Source organism: Chrysemys picta, chromosome 2 (assembly GCF_011386835.1).
Source record: "Chrysemys picta bellii isolate R12L10 chromosome 2, ASM1138683v2, whole genome shotgun sequence".
Taxonomy (NCBI): domain Eukaryota; kingdom Metazoa; phylum Chordata; order Testudines; family Emydidae; genus Chrysemys; species Chrysemys picta.
Genome location: NC_088792.1, coordinates 174,819,231 through 174,840,141, shown reverse-complemented (window position 1 = coordinate 174,840,141; position 20,911 = coordinate 174,819,231). Strand labels below are relative to the sequence as shown.

General features: G+C 42.4%; 1 protein-coding gene across 4 annotated transcripts in view; it reads left to right on the top strand.

Annotated features, from left to right (window-relative positions):
* The window catches only part of F13A1 (coagulation factor XIII A chain), a 300,639-nt gene that overhangs the window by 267,552 nt on the left and 12,176 nt on the right, over nt 1-20,911 (top strand). For all 4 annotated transcript variants that reach the window (XM_065584922.1, XM_065584921.1, XM_065584923.1 and 1 more), the window contains 5 exons: nt 3,851-3,954; nt 6,833-6,921; nt 7,845-7,998; nt 10,861-11,148; nt 16,341-16,501. In XM_065584922.1, the coding sequence (XP_065440994.1) occupies nt 3,851-3,954; nt 6,833-6,921; nt 7,845-7,998; nt 10,861-11,148; nt 16,341-16,501 (796 nt within the window). The remainder of the gene's footprint in view (nt 1-3,850; nt 3,955-6,832; nt 6,922-7,844; nt 7,999-10,860; nt 11,149-16,340; nt 16,502-20,911) is intronic.

The following is a 20,911-nucleotide window of genomic DNA, read 5'->3' as shown; positions in this document are numbered from 1 at the left end:
ACCCACCTACCAGATAGCGGTTCACCAAAGGCTCTATGAGAATGACTCAGTACGCCGCAGTATCAAAAATTCTAGTTGTGTGCGTCACTTTTCTTGAATAATTCTTTTTCTGTACTCCTGCTTCATTAACTCTCCTAACTGACAAGTTTTTCCCTGATCCAAGCATTTATTTCCGCTTTGAAATGTCTTGTTAGACAAGCCTCAGATCCCACTGACTCCTCTCCATTTCTGTTTTTTCACCTATTATTAATGAACTGGTCGGAGTTTAACAATCCATTCTGGCTGCAATTTTATTGCTAATATTGCATGCATTAGGGAAGTATCAGTGGCTACACAAATGCAATTTTAGTCATATCTGCTGGCAGGATACACATAATTTGCAAAGAAAATTGCTACTTCCCCTACCCCGTTTTTGGCAATAACAGAATTCAAACACTTGGTTGATTCTTGAAGCTGTTGCGAGAAACTCGTGTTGGGTTTTTTCCTCCTTGTTTATTAGAGCTCTCCCTTGAGCTCTAATAAAATTTCAGAAAGAAAGTTACAAGAGCCATCTTTTTCTTTAGGGCTGTTCATCTTTGAAACAAATTATAAATGAGATGACCTGGTGGTGTTTTTTCAAGCATCCAGCCAAGTGAGGGCATTTCAATTCTCAGTGCTTAGATTAACCACTTAAATGCCTTTGAACATAATGCATGTGGCTCATGGAACAGCACTTGGCAGGGGCACTGGAACAATTGGTATAGTGGGGGTGCTGCGAGCCATTGAACCAAGCTGTAAAGCTTGTGTATATAATAGAAACCACTTCAAGCTAAGGTGTGTGGCAGCAACCCCAGCACCCCTAGTTCCAAGACCAATGGAACCTGGCCCCATGGAGCTATGACCTCTCATATGGGCAACCATAGCATGTGAGGCTGGGAACTAATTAGAAACTAAGAGCTGGGCCTAGTTTTTGCTTACATGGAAAACCTCCAAGGAAAACTTAGCAGCACGGCACTGGTGATTCAGTTGGGGTCTCTCTACATTCTGCAGTATTACCAAGGAAGAGTTGGAAAATTCTAACGTAAATTGCTTTTTGCATATTTTTTTAGACCTTTAGTTAGACCTAATCATAGAAAGGGACCTCTAGCAATCATCTAGTCCAGGGGTTGGCAACCTTTCAGAAGTGGTGTGCCGAGTCTTCATTTATTCACTCTAATTTAAGGTTTCGTGTGGCGGTAATACATTTTAACATTTTTAGAAGGTCTCTTTCTCTAAGTCTATAATATATAACTAAACTATTGTTGTATGTAAAGTAAATAAGGTTTTTAAAATGTTTAAGAAGATTCATTTAAAATTAAATTAAAATGCAGAGCCCCCTGGACTGGTGGCCAGGACCCGGGCAGTGTGAGTGCCACTGAAAAATCAGCTCGCGTGCCGCCTTTGGCACATGTGCCATAGGTTGCCTACCCCTGATCTAGTCCATGACTCATGGCAGGACTAAGTTTATCTAGACCATCCCTGACAGGTGTTTATCTAACCTGCTCTTAAAAATCTTCAGTGATGGAGATTCCACAACCTCCCTAGGTAATTTATTCCATTGCTTAACCACCCTGACAGGAAATTTTTCCTCATGTCCAACCTAAATCACCATTGCTGCAATTTACGCTCATTGCTTCTTGTCCTATCCTTAGAGGTCAATGACGACAATTTTTCTCCCATCTCCTTGTAACAACCTTTTTAAGTACTTGAAAACTGTTAGCATGTCCCCCCTCAGTCTCCTCTTCTCCAGACCAAACTAACCCAATTTTTTCAATCTTCCCTTATAGGCTAAGTTCCCTGTAAGCTGTGCAGCTGCCTTCTTAGCACCATGCAGGCGCTCAGAGAACTCGCCTGGGGTCCTGCTGCGGGAGGGGGAGGGCGTGTCCCTCCCCTGGCCCCAACCTAGCCCGGCCCTCAACTCTGCCGTGCCTGGGGTGCCCGGACCGGCCGGGATGCCCCTACCCCATCTGAACCCAGCTGCAGCCGAGGTGGGACGGCCCAGCCAGGCCCGAACCCAGTCGCGGCACGGGCAGCCCAGCCAACCCCAAACCCAGCCCTGGCCCAGACCTGCTGGGAGAAGGGTGCCTATCATGCGGTCCCAGCCCTGGAGCTGCCACGGCAGGGAGAGATGCCTCTTCCCCCACAAACCCCCCAGCCCAGGTGCTGCTGCGGGGAGAGAGAGCTGGGGGGAGTCCACTCTCCCCACCATAGCCCCAGAGCACCTTCCTGCACCCCAAAACCCTCATCCCCAGCCCCACCTCAGAGCCCGCACCCCCAGCTGGAGCCCTCAACCCTTACACCCAACCCTCTGCCCCAGTCCTGAGCCCCTTCCCACGCTCCGAACCCCTCAGCCCTACCCCCGCCACATGAATTTTGTTATATGCACCAATATGCAGGTGATGTGTGACACATCACCTGCATATTGGTGCACATAACAAAATTCATTCCGCACGTGAGGTGAAAAAATTAGAGGGAACTCTGCTCATAGGTCACGTTTTCTAGACCTTTAATCATTTTTGTTGCTCTTCTCTGGATTTTCTCCAATTTGTCCACATCCTTCCTGAAATGTGGCACCTAGAACTGGATACAACATTCCAGTTGAGGACTAATCAGTGTGGAGGAGAGCAGAAGAATTACTTCTTGTATCTTGCTTACAACACTCCTGCTAATACATCCCAGAATGATGTTTGCTTTATGACCCCCAGATCCCTTTCTGCAGTACTCCTTCCTAGGCAGTCATTTACCATTTTGGATGTGTGCAATTGATCCTCCTTAAGTGGAGTACTTTGCCTTTGCCCTTATTTAATTTTATCATATTTACTTCAAAACATTTCTTCAGTTTGTCCAGGTCATTTTGAATTTTAATCCTATCCTCCAAAGCACTTGCAACCCCTCCCAGCTTGGTATTGTCCGCAAACTAATGCAACTATTCCTCTTTAAAAAGTTTAGTCTTTGGTCTGAAGCATTCAAAAATGACCTACAAGGAGTTAGGGAAATATTTTTTTATATCCAGTGCAGGGTCAGTTAATAAACCTGCACCTGCAACTTTACACAGAGGAAAAAGGGGTTCTTTATAGAGGAAGGTAAATACACAGCATTTATAATACCACAGTTAGCATATGCTTTTTAGACACACACACACACAGTCCTGCCAGTGATGTTCATAGTTAAAAGCTCGTTTGTTTGTTTTACCCGTCAGAATGAACATAGTTGTGCATATTGCCAGTTGTATAGTTGGTACTGAAACCTCTGTTTAAGATATACCAAGTCATCAGCCTGGCTAGTTCTGCTTTATACCATTCAAGAGGCACAAAGCAGTGTTAACACCAGGGTGCATGCGCAGTTAGGGATTTCTCTTGCATAGAGGCATTCTCTGAGATAGTTGACGACTGGCACCCTTCTCACAGCCCCCATTCTTGGGGACGTGGCTGACAAAAAAGGGTTGTGGCAGGAGCACAGCTGTGCACCAACAATCCCCAGATGCCTGAATCTCTTTTTAGGGACCTATGCATTAAGTGCCATTTAGAGCATCTTTCAGGCTCCTCTAATTGGCTTCTTGGCACTGAACTGGTGCCAGGGAGCTTGAGGATCAGGGGATTGCAAAGAAGGCTTACACTTACCTTTCTGATGCTCCCCATCAAGCTTCAGCAGGCACCAAATTATTGGGCCTGGGGATCTGGCTTGATCTGTCCTCTGCAACGTATAAACTGCTGAACCCAGGAAATTCTTATGAGATTTTCACTGCAACAGTGAGTCATTAAGACACAGGCTTGTTTTGATATTTATTTGTATGCTTCAGTGTTGAATATTCTTGTCTGTTCTCCCATGTAAGGAACTATCACTGCTGGAATGAGGCATGGATGACCAGACCTGATCTTCCCGTTGGTTTTGGAGGATGGCAAGTCGTAGATAGTACTCCTCAAGAAAACAGTGATGGTAATCCTGCATGCAGTCTTTGTATTTTAGTCTTTAGACTGAAGTCGGCGGCTGTGGAGAAGATTTGGAGATGTATTCCTCATTCTCCCGCAATAGATATAAAAGCACCAATTATCTCAGCAGGCATAGAATTTGGCCAAAGGAAAACAAGACACACTATACCATAATTCAGCCATTCTTGTTGGGTTAGGCAGTATACCAAAAGGTTTTGATGCAACCCATGTATAACCTTGACTTCTGTTAACGGGGGACTGCATACTGTTTCCCATTGAAAGCATGTTCAAAGCAGAATTTCTGTGCATACTGCTAGGAATGATAGGAATTTTATAATGGAAATTACTTTGAAAAAATCATAGGTGAAACATGGAAAATGTTGATGAAACCACAAACTTTATTTAATCAGATTTCTAAAGTGCCCTCACCATAGTATTTAGGTGTTGGTCCTACATTTTGATACTGATTGTTATAGGCTCAGACATATTTACATCCCCCTTCAGTAAAGGAATGGCCCTGGCCCTTCAGCCTCAGCAAATGGCATAAGCAGAGCTGAGTGACTGCTTCAAAGGTGGGGAGAGATTGCGGTATTTTCCACAGCACGGCCACCCAAAAGTCAAAGGGCTCAAGGAAAAAAATGGAGAAGTCATGGGACTCCTGATTTCCATGAGCCCTGTGACCAGCTTGCAAGCCAACTTATAGCACAGTGGAGTGAGGGAAGGGAAAGGTGCCTGATCCAAAGAACATTGAAGCCAGTGAAAGGACTCCAATTGCCTTCACTGGAGTTTGGACCCAGCCCCAGGAACGTTAAATGTATTTGTGATAAGAGAGCTGCCCTGTGGAAGCGTGAGAGGGGATGTAAGTTTTAAACCAAGTATTTTGGATGTATATAATATATGCCATAGTGCTAATTTCCCTCTGTAAACTCCTGTGGTTGCATTCTCTAGATGGTAGAGAAAAATGAAAATCCACTATTGCTGTTACATTTCCTAATTTCCTCCTCACTCAGTTCAAACATAGATCCTTAAGACAGCAGCAGTCGGATGTTTTCTAGGTTCACACTCTGACAGACTGAGCTTCTCCAGGCTTGTCAGCTTTAACTCAAATCAACTCATACTGAATGACATTTCCAGCAGTTGAGGCTTATGCTAAACAGTGAAGCAAAAAGTGTGTCATTAAGGTGCCAACTGTTAGATAGCTTCAGATTTGGGACTGGATGGTTCACTGAGTTGGTAATAGAACATGGAGCCTTTCCCGTCTAGGTCAGTTGTGGCTATACGTTATTACCAACAGATACATGTTCTGTGGCCTAGAGCATGTGAAATGAGTTGATGCTATCAGTCCAGTTCCTAGCAAACAGGTCTCAGTGTCATAAAACTGGCATTAATTGACAGTTGCTGACAATCCCAGCAGAGAAGAAAGGACTGAATGACCTCTGAAGTAGTACCTATGGCTGAGGATTGAGGCATGCTCGTGGGGCAATATGGAAAACGTGGAGCAACATGTCGGTGCTTTATCAGGGGCTAACCAGCGGAAAAAGGGCCTGATTCAGCACTTAGTTACTCCAGTTTTGCACAGACATAACTCCACTGAAATCATGGTGAACAGGGACCAAGTTCTGTCAGTTCATCACTTTTCAGAAACTCCCAAATCACTTTAAAAAGGTAGATGAAAACATCACCGTTTTCAAGTAAGCATCAGGGCCATGATCTTACCTTAGTTGAATTTAGCACACGTGTGTGTGCATGCATGTGCACCTGTGGGCAAGTTGAGGTTAGAACATCAAAAAACTAGAGTGGGGAAATATTGCGGGGGAGGGGAGAAGTGTTATAAAAGCCTTTTTTCCCCCTTCTTTAAATAGCCTCAGACACTGAAGGCCTGATTCTGATACTCTTATCACACTGAGTAGTACTTCACTCTGCAAGTAGTCTCACTGCCAGCAGAGTTTGTAAGGGTAGCAGCATGAGGCCCTGAAAGTGGAAGGGAAGCAAAGTTTCCATTTTCATTAAAGAACAGCTTTGTTGCTGCATCACACACTTAGCACATGAGTCGAAAGGCACCTGCATGTACCAAGTATAATATGCTATCTTTGCAGTACAGATACCAGTGGAATATTATGCCTGCAGCAGAGGAGCTAGGTTCTACTTCGTATCATAAGCCCAACTATCTTTTTATTTCATGTATATTGGAATTGGAAAGGGTTCAGAAAACGGCAACAAAAATTATTAGGGGTATGGAACGGCTGCTGTATGAGGAGAGATTAGTAAGACTGGGACTTTTCAGCTTGGAAAAGAGACGACTAAGGGGGGATATGATTGAGGTCTATAAAATCATGACTGGTGTGGAGAAAGTAAATAAGGAAGTGTTATTTACTCCTCATAACACAAGAACTAGGGGTCACCAAATGAAATTAAGAGGCAGGTTTAAAACAAACAAAAGGAAGTATTTTTTTCCACACAACACACAGCCTGTGGAACTCCTTCTCAGAGGATGTTGTGAAGGCCAAGACTATAACAGGGTTCAAAAAAGAACTAGATAAGTTAATGGAGGATAGGTCCATCAATGGCTGTAAGCCAGGATGGACAGAGATTGTGTCCCTAGCCTCTGTTTGCCAGAAGCTGGGAATGGGCGACAGGGGATGGATCACTTGGTGATTACCTGTTCTGTTCATTCCCTTTGGGGCACCTGGCATTGGCCACTATCGGAAGACAGGATACCATTGGTCTGACCCAGTGTGGCCGTTCTTATGTTCTTATTTTAAGCTAATGGTTTTGGCTACTTGTTTTTTCCCAATCTAGCACATTCTAGGTATTAACTTTAATTAAAGTTAAAGAGAACAAATTCAACCTTTTATTTCTCTTCCCCCCCTCTACTCTCAATTCAGGTATGTATAGATGTGGCCCTGCTTCCGTTCAAGCTATTAAACATGGTCATGTCTGCTTCCAGTTCGATGCTCCTTTTGTTTTTGCAGAGGTATGTACCTGAAAAAAGTGTTTTGAGTGATTTAAATGGGACAGTAAGTCAGTCTCTAGGTATAATACATGGACTGCAATGTTATTTCCCATACAACCCATGTAAAATAGAAATCCTAGAATTATATTTAGATCAGTAGGTTTGATATGACACTTTTGAATGATAAAATTCACCAATCACTGCTTGCCAAAGGAGTAATCAGAAGAAGTTGCTCCAGTTGAAATTAAACCACAGTTACCAGAGCAGCAGAGAAAGTTAGTCGCTGCTTTCCATAACACAATCTGCATTAGCTCCTGCCTCTCATTAAGGACTGTAACAGCAGGCGGGCTCTGAAGCTCTGGGTGGTGTTGTAAACTCTTTGGACCAGGGCATGTCTTTCTATATGTGTTGACAACACCTAACACATTGTGGGGCTTTACTAGAATGCAAAATAATTGTGCTCCTGCTGGGACAGTGGGGCCCCTCAACTCAGGACAGTACCTTTACAGGCATCATGAAGACCAGACTTGCTGCCAGCATTTCTCAGTCTTCAGAAATGTGTTTTAAATAGCTACTGATTATTCAAAAGGACACAGTGGGCCAGATCCACGGCAGGTGACAATTGGCTCCAATGACTATACATGGAGCTATGCTGAATTACACTAGCTGAAGTTCTGGCCCTGCAACTGTATTAGGAAATCCACATGTCAAGTGTGTCTGACAGCTAGTTTAAAATATTACCAAATTATCATTAACATAAGCCCTTTTTGGAAGTGTTTTGGGCCCCAGTTCAGCAAGGTGTTTAAATATGTGCTTAATTTTAAACATGTATCTCGTCCTGTTGAAATCAGTAGGACTTGATGATTGTGTCATAGAGTCAAGGGGAAGACATACTGGCTTTAAACCCAACAGAAGATGTAATGCTTTGTTGTTTAATTTTATAGGTAAATAGTGATGTTGTTTACTCAAAAGCAATGAAAGATGGGTCCAGAGTGATTGAACACATTGATAAGACCCACATTGGGAAATTAATCTTGACCAAGGAAATTGGGAGTGATAGAACCAAGGACATTACTGAGCAGTACAAGTTCCAGGAAGGTAACTTACTGCACACGGGAAAACAAAGTGTATATACTGATGTAGATTTTTCTTAAATAGGTCTCATGTCGTTGAGATGTAAACCTCTAGCAAGGTGGGTTCTCACACAGCTTTCTCCAAGTAGTGTGGAAAACTTGGTGCATCTTAATTCCACCTCAGACACATTACAAATCCTTCTGTAAGAACATCTCCTTAGGCTGTCACTCAACCATCTAGGATAGGAGTTGATAGATCTGAAACCAGAGGGTAACCATGGATGAATTTACTTAATTCAAAAAGAATTTATGCTTTTAATACAATAGGTGAGACTTTGTGGCGAAGATCGCTCATATTCTGTACTCAAATGCTTTAAACATGGAGGCCGGATCTTCAGTTGGTGTAAACTGGCCTGGCTCTATTAATGTCAATGGAGCTGTCCTGATTTATGCCACCTAGATCTGTCCTGCGTCATTAAGGCCAATCCATTCAGAGAGTGTGAGGATCTCCTTATGCTTTACCCTACCCCATGAAGTTTCACCATTCTGAGGTATGCACTTCAATAAAGACATTTCATATCATGTCTGTCCCACTCTGCTATAATAATTCCATACATTTGCCCCAGATGTAAATGTGTGGTGTTGCCAAAGACAACATGGGCCCCTTAGTTATTCCCTACACTGAATACAGACAATCCTCCCAGCTGGGGACTAACATTATCTGAAGCACATTTGTGTGTGTGTACTGAAGGACCAGAGTCAAAACAGCTAGTAAAAAAATATTTATTCCATGAAGAATTATAATCATATTTTCCCAAAATGCAGTTAACATTCTTACGTAGGCTAAAAGGTTTGCTGGGCCTTCTGTCCTGCCTACTGTTAGCAAGAGGTTAGGTCTAAACAGGACTCTGTCATCGTAATGTTTTGTGGAATGCCTTTTTGTGGGAGAGGAGAAAGGCATGTTGCATACGTGCTGTTCAGCTCTGCCATGTTCCTGTTAATTTCTGACATGACACAAACTATATGAATGTAATGTAAATGAGATAGTAAACTCTTCATGGCAGGGATTGTGTCTTCCTGTTTATTCAGTGGTGAGCACAATGGGGTCCTGATCCTGATTGGAACCTTTGGGTACTATTACAAGACAACTAATTATTAAAGTCCCTTTTAACAGAGTACTGGCAAATATACACAGTCATGCTTCATTAATTATTGTGCAGATGAGACCCAGCTGAACTCATATGCAATCCAAGTGCCAGTCCCTCAGTCTGATTCCACTGTCCATAGTTAAAAAAATAAATAAATAAAAATACACACCATTAATATGGACTGTGTGTGTCTGGAAGAGGACATTTACAAGTGGTTTTTCATCATCCACATCAGAAGTGACAGGGTAGTCTGACCCTTAAGAGTAGTGGTGACTAGGGGTTAGCCCATCCTAGGTCACATGGCATGGCCCTTTAAAATTTTGGGAGGTTTTGAAGTATGCAAAGCCCTAGGAAATAAAAAGTATTGGTGGAGAGGAAGTGATCCCAGAAATAAGTAGCATGTGGGAGAAAATCAGTTACTGTTTCTTTAAGGGTCTGCAAACAGGAATTTTGCAGAGTGGGTGAGGCAAGGCTCTTCTCTTATCCAACCAATTGGGGTGAGCTGAGACAAGGACTAGCTAATTTTTCATCATCCACTACAGAAGGTCTGACACATCTTGGGTGATGGTAATTCCTTATGGGCTTCCTCCATGTCAAATACAGTGTCTTGGTAAGTGCTTTTTTTTTTAAACAGAAAAGGGATGAGTGTCACACAGTCCTACCACCCTGAGACTGTTTCCAGTGCTAAAAATTAAGTCCATAGGGTTGTGACATGTGTCTACAATCAGATATACTCAAAAGTAGGTAGTGTGCTTCCATCTTCTCTACTAATTTACTTTAGCAACACTCTTCCATTCATTTGTGATATTAGGGGAGCAGAGAAGGAGCAAAATAAAATTTTAATCCAAAATAAGAGGTTTTACCCAGGACTGCATGGTTTGGAGTACAGAGATTTTGCTTTCTAAGTCCCACTGGTCAGTTGAGTTTAGGTTGATAATGAACCACAGTAATTATTATCTGACTATTGCTTCAAGTATTCACTACTTATACTTCACTAGTCACACAGTGTGACTGATCACCGACGTCATATGGTAGCATTTCTGCTTCATGACTGGATGATTCCCAAATCCACAAGCTATCAGCATGGTTCAATGAACGCTTTAGCACAAATATTCAGGCAACGGCAGATGTGCATGAGTATTTGGAGCATCCTGTCTTTCTGTGAACAAAAAATTCACAGAAAACAAATAAGGCAAATATCATTGAGTTGAATTTGCTATTTTTATTTTTAAAAATTGCAAGTGATTTTTTTGTTTTTTATTTGCAATAAATCTCTGACTGGTACCATAGTCGAAAGTCTCAGCAAAGGGGCCAAGAACTGAATGGACATGGAGACTGAACTACTCTCTCACTCATAAATGTGGTCTCTTTAGTACATTAGCTGATCAGTTTGGTGGGGAAGCATACATTACCCCAGCCACTGCTCAAATTGTCCTCTACCTAGCTGCAGATCTCCAGAAACCTAAGGGCCAGATCCTGAGATCATTAAGGTTAAGGGGAGTCTTTTCATTGACTAATGAGCTTTAGATCTGGCCCATGATCTGGTAGTTTTTATAAGCACTGAAGTAATTTAAAAAGAGAAATAATTTCAAAATATCTGTAAAAGATTTTTTGGGGTGTTTGTTACTGCCATACAGAAAACACAAATCTGGACCCTGGGAAAGTGGCACCATTATGAACCTGGTAATTAGGTCCCCTTGTTTCAGGTTTTTTTTAACATAATTTCCATCTTGTCCTAGGCACAGAAGAAGAGAGACTGGCCCTTGAGACAGCTCTGATGTATGGCGTTAAAAAGCAGGCTACCCAGGATACTATGGAGCCGGCAGGGACCGATGTTGACATGGACTTTCAAGTGGAAACTGCCACACTTGGCAGCGACTTCAAAGTCACTGTAACTTTCAGAAACAACAGCCGCAACCGTTACACTGCAACAGTCTATCTGTCTGGCAATATTGTGTTTTATACGGGTGTCACGAAGAATGAATTCAAGAAACATACTTTTGATATGACACTGGAACCCTTGGCATGTAAGATGGGGAAAACTTTAAGTCTCGGCCTTTTGTTTGCTTTCTTATCTGTGTGTGCTGACACCAGTGAAATTCCCTCCAGCGATAGGCCCAAATTACATAACCTTGGATAGGGCCCTGGAATGGGAGTCAGGAAACCTGGGTTCTATTCCTCATTCTGCTATGTATTTGCCTGTGACCATACCCAATATGTGAAATGGGGGTGATAATGCTTATCCACGTTCAAAAAGTACTTTGAGTTCTACAGATTGAAAGCGCTGAATTAAGAAATAAGTGATAAGGATTGTTATTATTTAATGAGAGCGAGAGAGAATGGGCCCAGGTGTTAAGCTGTAAGATATCATTTTCCCATCTTTGACCATCTTGTAATTTCTCTAAAAGGAAAGGGAAAGCTCTGGTTCTCCAGGTGGAGGTTACAATGACAAAATAAAAACAAAATCTTTCCCTTATCTGAGAGAGCCATACAAGAGAAGGGAGTACAGTGGCACTGGGTGCACATCTGGCACAAGAGCCATTGTGCAGTTAGAGCAGATGTAGACGACCTATGGCACGCGTGCCAAAGGCGGCATGCAAGATTTTTGGTGGCACTCACATTGCCTGGGTCCTGGCCACCGGCCTGGGGGGCTCTGCATTTTAATTTAATTTTAAATGAAGCTTCTTAAACATTTTAAAAACGTTACTTAATATACAACACTAGTTTAGTTATATATTATAGACTTATAGAAAGAGCCCTAAAAACATTAAAATGTATTACTGGCATGCAAAACCTTCAATTAGAGTGAATAAATGAAGACTTGGCACACCTCTTCTGAACGGTTGCCGACCCCTGAGTTAGAGCATAGGATGGTTCAGGACAGGCTATGGGAATACAGTGTTAGGTGCATATTTATGGCAATCTAAAAAGGAACAGCATACATCCCTGGCCAGTGTGTGCTGCTGACCACAGCATATGCGCTAGCCAGCTGACGGCACACTCCCTATCTGAGATACCATGCACCCTGTGGGGCATGCTGTGCTGGTGATACAATGTTCTAGCCCTCTCTGGACCGTTAGGGAGAGATCCTACCCGGTTGTTTGCCTGGGATAAAAAGTTCCCTCTCATCCATTCTGCACGTCTTAGGGCAGGATTTTCCCCTACAACTGTAAATTTCTATTTGGAGCTTGTAAATCTCTATAAAATAATCGTCCACTTAATGAAAAAGTAGAGATGGACCCTAATCAAAACTTTCACTCCAGTCTCATATGATGAGCCAATAGCTATTTGTTGGTTGTTTCTAACTCATCCGATTCGTTTGTGGGTACTCAGTAACTGTTAATGTACTTTCTCTCTGCTGCATCGAGTTGTTCCAACCGATTTTATTATAACAAGCAATTTAAATGCTTTGAATCAATTATTAAATGTCACCTGTAAAGTTGTCAAACTTTATAAAAAATACGTGGCTAGCCATTAAAGTAAATCAATTTCAACTCTCGACTAAACTCTCATTTGCAATCCCATTGCATCCCTATAACTGAGAGAAGCATTTAACAATAATTTAGATGTTCAGTATAGATCTGCAAATATCTCAGCACTCCCTCTGTTTTCCAAGCTAAATTCCACAGGTCAGATTCAGCCCTGTGCTTAGGTTCCATGTAAGTCACCGTGATTCCACTTAACAAATTTCAGAGTAACAGCCGTGTTAGTCTGTATCTGCAAAAAGAAGAACAGGAGTACTTGTGGCACCTTAGAGACTAACAAATTTATTAGAGCATAAGCTTTCGTGGACTACAGCCCACTTCTTCGGATGCATATAGAATGGAACATATAATGAGGAGATATATATACACACATACAGAGAGCATAAACAGGTGGGAGTTGTCTTACCAACTCTGAGAGGCCAATTAATTAAGAGAGGAAAAAAAAAAAAAAAAAAAAAACTTTTGAAGTGATAATCAAGCTAGCCGAGTACAGACAGTGTGATAAGAAGTGTGAGAGTACTTACAAGGGGAGATAGTCAATGTTTGTAATGGCTCAGCCATTCCCAGTCCTTATTCAAACCGGAGTTGATTGTGTCTAGTTTGCATATCAATTCTAGCTCTGCAGTCTCTCTTTGGAGTCTGTTTTTGAAGTTTTTTTTTTCCTCTTAATTAATTGGCCTCTCAGAGTTGGTAAGACAACTCCCACCTGTTTATGCTCTCTGTATGTGTGTATATATATCTCCTCATTATATGTTCCATTCTATATGCATCCGAAGAAGTGGGCTGTAGTCCACGAAAGCTTATGCTCTAATAAATTTGTTAGTCTCTAAGGTGCCACAAGTACTCCTGTTCCACTTAACAAAGAGTTTAAATGATGCAGGGGCGCTTGTTTGAATCCTCTGCACTAAGGTGAATTTACTAGGATACGTTTCAGAGTAGCAGCCGTGTTAGTCTGTATCCGCAAAAAGAACAGGAGTACTTGTGGCACCTTAGAGACTAACAAACAGTCTCTACACAAAAGAATTAATGGACACAAATCTGACATCAGGAATCAAAATACTCAAAAACCAGTGGGAGAACACTTTAACCTGTCTGGTCATTCAGTGACAGACCTGCGGGTGGCTATATTACAACAGAAAAACTTCAAAAACAGACTCCAACGAGAGACTGCTGAGCTAGAATTGATATGCAAACTAGACACAATCAACTCCGGTTTGAATAAGGACTGGGAATGGCTGAGCCATTACAATCATTGAATCTATCTCCCCTTGTAAGTATTCTCACACTTCTTATCAAACTGTCTGTACTGAGCTAGCTTGATTATCACTTCAAAAGTTTTTTTTCTCTTACTTAATTGGCCTCTCAGAGTTGGTAAGACAACTCCCACCTGTTCATGCTCTCTGTATGTGTGTATATATATCTCCTCAATATATGTTCCATTCTATATGCATCCGAAGAAGTGGGCTGTAGTCCACGAAAGTTTATGCTCTAATAAATTTGTTAGTCTCTAAGGTGCCACAAGTACTCCTGTTCTTCTTTTTACTAGGATACGTTTATAGCCACAGTGCTCATTTTTGCTAAGCTGTGGCATGGTACATAAAACTGCTATGGAATGTTTTAATAAATTCCAAACTCTAGTGACTGATGATGATGAGTGAATATAGACGGGGCCTCCATCTAGAATAAGCTAGCATACCAGGGGGAAATCGCTAGGGTTGCCAACAGTCCCTTATTATAAGGGACATACCTTATTTTTTCATCTCTGTATGACAAGATTGGGAGTTGCTGAGTGTTGCAAAAAGCAGCAAGAAATAGCTCTGGCAAATGTAAGTGAGTACTGCTGGTTATTATTAATAATAATAATAATGTCAGGAGGACAGGTGGGGCGAGGGTGCTAAGAAAACAGTCCCTTATTTTTGAAATACAATGTTGGCAACCCTCAGAATCGCCTTAACGTATTTTGAGGAATGTGAGTAGAATTTGTAGATTTAGTGACATAGCAAGAAGTGTGTGTGTCTGTCTGTCTGTTTTGAAGGTAATAGAATATCACTATATGATCAAAATGTGTCAAAGGCATTCTTTCTAGACTACACTGCTGAAAGGAGCAAAATAAGTTTTCAAACAGAAACTGGGTGCGTGATTTTCAGAATAATGATTAAAGGAACTGTGGGGGTTGAAAACATCTTTGAGGATTTGAATAGCTTAAACCTGCCAGTGCCTTCAAAGGTGCTATTGCTTCCACTCGGTTATATTTAGCTTTCTCTGTTTTTTTGAAAGGCTGCTAGGCAGCTCAGTTTTGTGTCTCCCTTGGCTTTCCCAGGCACAGTAAGTTGTATTGGCATCTTACCAGCATATCCTCTGCAGAAATGAGATTCCATTATTCTTTTTTCTCTGTGATTAAATTTAATCTGAAATGTTTCTTTTTTTTTCCCATTGTAAAATACATTTCACTTATAGTACAACAAATATTTTTTGCACAGATAAACACCGAGTCTTGATTATAATTAAATATTTGAGATATGATTCGAAATTCATTTACAGGAGATGGGACCACATCAAAAAAATTCCAGGCTGGCCTGGTGAATCTAGTTCAGGTGGTCATCCTGGGAATAGCTTTGAAACCCACTCTAGGAACCCATTTTGATGTAGGTGGATCAAAAGTGGAAAGAGGTGAATGTGATTTATCCAGTTTGAATTCAATTTCATGGGTGTTAATACAGTGCCAAGCACACTGGGGGCCTAGTCCAGCATGACTCTGATGCCCCTAGGTGCTACGATAATACAAACGAATAATGAGTGGGTGGAAAACCTTGATACTTTTTACTAATGTTGGAAAAAGTAGACTGGAGTTTGCTCAGGCAAGGAATCAAGATATATAGTGACCGATTGCCTAGATGATCTATGTGAGCTTCTGCACGTTGAATTCTAACACCCTTGCTGGACTGGAAGTTGCCGTTCAATACAGTTAAAATCAATGATTCTCTGCATCTTAACATTCCAGCCCAGGGAGTTGTTCCTTTCAATAATTATGATCCAGGACCAGAGTGAAAGCTCTCAAGGGAGAGGGGTAGTGCTGAGAGATTCCCTTTGTGGCGTGCTGCATGTAGCGTTGATGTAGCTCAGCAGCTGGCATCAGCAATGAGCTCTGTGCTGAGGAACAGGAAACCTTGCCAGTAGCACTGTGCGCATTCACACCTCCAACTGGTTGCTGTTACCGCCTGCATGGGTACCCACAAAAATAATTGGAAGTGGTATGGGAACGAAGTAGAGAAGTAAACATTTAGAGGGAGATTCTCCAAGGGCATTTCAGCACCTCACTCTCCCATTAAAAGCCCATGGGAGTTATTTATTACATGTTGTTTATATTATGGTAGTGCCTCTGAGCCCCAGTCAAGGATCAGGGCTCCATTATGCTGGGCACTGGACAGACATGTAACTAAGAAGATTGAGTTCTCTGGAATAGAGACTATCTTAAATGACAGGTGTTGCCCAAGGTGAGGACAAAAGGAACAGATGTGGGAAAGGGAGGTAAGACACAATGAAAATTTTAGCAGAAAATGAGGGGTCGCAACTTTTGTCTGACCACCTAATTCTCATTTGTGCCTTTGACAGTCTCTTCAGTGGGGGAAAATCTGTACTGTGTCTGTAGGGCATCAGCAGGACTGAAAGTATTAATAGGTAACTATACTGCTTTCAAGCGTCAGTTTTATTGTGTGTGTTGTTTCTCCCATCAGCTAAAATTTCTGAGGTCTTAATCAAATCGGGGGAGTACATGAGTCAGCTGCTGGAACAGGCCTCTTTGCATTTCTTCGTCACAGCACGTCTCAATGAAACGAAAAAGATTCTGGCCAAGCAGAAGACCTCTGTGCTGCAAATCCCCAAGCTGCACATCAAGGTCAGTTTCAGGACTGCAACAAAGGAAACTAGCAACTATCCTGAGTTCAGCATACATTCTGCATCACTGTCACACTGACCTCTATTATGTATATCTACAGGTTGGGCCAGCGCTTAGGCGGCTAACCTGGGGGTCTTTTTTTAAACAAATTTTAAAAGCTAATGTTATAAATAACTTAAAACAGGGTCAGATATAAAAATAAGTAGAGTTGATCACATCACCTCTAGTTCGGTTGCCTCATGCATCCCACTCGGACCCTGTTTTCAGTTGCTTATAACTTTGCCAGATTTTAACATTTTGGCTGAAATTTTCCATGTTGGGGTGTGCCTGAGGCTGAATTTATTTGTTGTTTTTTTGAAAGGCTCAGCAAAAAAGAAAATATGTTTTGCACATGTTAAACATTCTTACAACTGTTTTGTTAAGGTCTAGCACCTCCATGCTTTGGAGAAGGACTTGAAATTTGGTAGGGACATCACCTTGATGTCAGGTATGGGCCTTTTGCCATCCCCAGGAAAATTCACCCAAGAAGGCCAAGTTATGAGCCTCTGAAAAATCTCAGTTTGCACATGTTCAGATAGACTTGTTAGTTTGGCAGCTAAATTCTCCTGACTCCATCTGCACTGAACATGTTCCAGCAGGGGACTTCAGGGAGTGAGCAGGACTTTCCCTCTTATTACTTGGGTAGGAGGAGCAGCAAACAAGGAAATGGTGGGGGCACAGGCAAGACAGGTTTATATAACTATCCTTCCAAATGTGAATAGATACAGAACAATCTTCCTCACCCTGCAGACAGACTGAAGCAATAGCTATGAACTACCCCACGTCATCTCAAAGGGAGGGTCAGCTGTAAAATATAATGGAGTTAGCACAAATGGCAGCATTGTTTAAGATTCTGTATTTCTTAAAATAAACACACAAATTCTGAGGTCCTAACATCATAGTTATATCCATGTGAAACAGCAGGCAAGCTACAAAAAAGGTGAGAAAGTAGAACAGATATCGTAGACTCAAAATACTGAGAAGTTTGCAGAAAAACTCTCATGAAATACAAAAGTGTCACTATGGTCTAATTAGAGAATGTAAATGATTATCAGTATTGTCTTCAGACGGGGTTTTGTTTTACAGAGCATCTTCAGTAGCCAAATTTAAAAATATATAATCCTATACCTTCAGTATTCAGACAGAACCTCCTACACAAAATCCCCAGGTTAAGCTCCAAAATAGCTTATCCACCCTCCTCTGTGATGAAAGAATAATTAATGAAAGCGATAGGTTTTTGCCCAATAACTATCTATTCTATAAACAATAAAAGCTTAAGGTGACCTGCAAAGGGTTAAAAAAAGTGTTTTGTGCCCTATTTGCTGCTTTGTAATGTACATAGGTGGCCTGCTTTTTGTTTTTTTTTTCTTTCAAGTGCATGCAAGAGAGAGGTGGTAGGGGTTTCTGCTCAATTTTAATTTTAGAAATGTGAGAAATGCAAGTCTCATCTTCCCAAACTTTCTTGGGAGACTTCAATATGTGACTTGGGTGACTACTTAATCCTTATGTAAGGGGAAAGGGTGAAAAATCCTATTCCCCATATGTCGTCATATATACCTCTTGAGCTTTCTATGTCTGGCTAAAAGATCATTGGAATTAACCAATTAATGCTTTCTTTCAAATTTAGCTTGAAGCCAGGTCACACTAATAAGTGTGCTATGGTGAAATTCTGCTCTGTTACATCTGTGTAAACCCAGAATAACTCAACTCTTATGGAGTTAACTCCTGTGATCAAAAGCACTTAAGTAAATTAGGTGCCCTACATAGGCACTTTTGGAAATCCTACTAGGTGCCTGCCTGCAACTTTAGGCACTTTTGACATTTTGGTCCTAAATGCCTTATCCTATGCCACTGAAGTCAGTGGGAGTCTTACCTTTTACTGTTTCAGGATGGGGGTGATCAAGCCCTAAGTGAGGATACTATTTGGCCCATAGCAATCTCTTAGGGCTTGGCTACACTTGCAGATGTAGAGCGCTGGGAGTTAAACCAGCCTTCGGAGACCACAGCAGAGAAAACGCTGCCGTGTGTTTACACTGTCAGCTGCAAGCGCACTGGCGTGGCCACATTAGCAGCTCTTGCAATGCCACAAAGAGCAGTGCATTGTGGTAGCTATCCCAGTGTGCAAGTGGCTGCAACATGCTTTTCAAATGAGGTGTGTGTGGAGTGTGACAGGGAGTGTGTTGTGTGTATGTGCGGGGAGAGAGAGTGGGTTTTTGGGGGGCTGAAAGCATGTCAGCATGCTGTCTTGTAAGTTCAGACAGCAGCAGACCCCCCTTCCCTGCCCCTCTCTCTCTCTCACAGCAACAGCATTCCACAGTAATGGTTTGCTTTGTCCCGGAGCAGATAAGCATGCCGGCTGTCAGAAACGGAGCTGTAAAAGGGGATATTCACATACCTGCAGTCAAGTTCAAAACAATGACCAGAGTGGCCACTTGACTTCAGGAAATTATGGGACATTTCCAGAGGCCAATCATAGCACAATAATGCAACACGTCGTCAACACCGACACCCAGGCGTTTCAGCCGGGGCGCAGCAAGCTTTATGCTTCTTGTGGAGGTGGATTACCAGGAGCCCTCCAGCTGCAGAGTCCAGGCGCTCTACATGCCTTGTCAGTATGGACATCTCAGGAGTTAGGGCGCCCGGGGCTCATTTAATGTGCTCTAACTTGCAAGTATAACCAAGCCCTTAGACTATTAGAAGTAATGTTAAAAACAAAGTACTACTGACTAGAAGTGGTCAGAGAACAGGTTTTTATCCCCAGTGGAAAACTTTTGAGGTGTTGTCCACCACCACCACCCACAGCAAGTATTGGTTTGGGGATGGGGAGGGTAGCCAGAGTTTTTAACTTTAAGGGCTTTTGTTTTTTCATTGAAAACAATTTTGGGTGGGAGGAGGGGTAGGACTCCATGAAAACTTTTCAGTACTACTGACATCAATTTGAAGGTATCAGAGGGTTTTTTTAGAATCATAGAATATTAGGGTTGGAAGAGACCTCAGGAGGTCATCTAGTCCAACCCCCTGCTCAAAGCAGGACCAACACCAACTAAATCATCCCAGACAGGGCTTTGTCAAGCTGGATCTTAAAAACCTCTAAGGATGGAGATTCTGCCACCTCCCTAGGTAACCCATTCCAGTGCTTCACCACCCTTCTAGTGAAATAGTTTTTCCTAATATCCAACCTAGACCACCCCCACTGCAACTTGAGACCATTGGTCCTTGTTCTGTCATCTGCCACCACTGAGGACAGCCGAGCTCCATCCTCTTTGGAACCCCCCTTCAGGTAGTTGAAGGCTGCTATCAAATCCCCTGTCACTCTTCTCTTCTGCAGACTAAATAACCCCAGTTCCCTCAGCCTCTTCTTGTAAGTCATGTGCCCCAGCCCCCAAATCATTTTCATTGCCCTCCGCTGGACTCTCTCCAATTTGTCCATATCCCTTCTGTGGTGGTGGTGGGGGGGCGCAAAACTGGACACAATACTCCAGGCGTGGCCTCATCAGTGCTGAATAGAGGGGAATAATCACTTCCCTCGATCTGCTGGCAGTGCTCCTACTAATACAGCCCAATATGCCGCTGGCCTTCTTGGCAACAAGGGCACAATGCTGACTCATATACAGCTTCTCGTCCACTGTAATCCCTAGGTCCTTTTCTGCAGAACAGCTGCTTAGCAGTCGGTCCCCAGCCTGTAGCAGTGCACGGGAGTCTTCCTTCCTAAGTGCAGGACTCTGCACTTGTCCTTGTTGAACCTCATCAGATTCCTTTTGGCCCAATCCCCCAATTTGTCTAGGTCACTCTGGACCTTATTCCTACCCTCCAGCGTATCTACCTCTCCCCCCAGCTTAGTGTCATCTGCTGACTTGCTGAGGGTGGAATCCATCCCATCATCCAGATCATTAATAAAGATGTTGAACAAAAACCGGCCCCAGGACCGAGCCCTGGAGCACTCCGCTTGATACCAGCTGCCAACTAAACACGGAGCCATTGATCACTACCCGTTGAGCCTGATAATCTAGCCAGTTTTCTATCCACCTTATAGTCCATTCATCCAATCTAGGGGTAGGCAACCTATGGCACGCATGCCAAAGGCGGTATGCGAGCTGATTTTCAGTGGCACTCACACTGCCTGGGTCCTGGCCACCAATCCAGGGGACTCTGCATTTTAATTTAATTTTAAATGAAGCTTCTTAAACATTTTAAAAAACTTATTTACTTTACATACAATAATAGTTTAGTTATATATTATAGACTTAGAAAGAAACCTTCTAAAAACGCTAACATGTATTACTGGCACACGAAACCTTAAATTAGAATGAAGACTCGGCACACCACTTCTGAAAGGTTGCTAACGCCTGATCCAATCCATACTTATTTAAC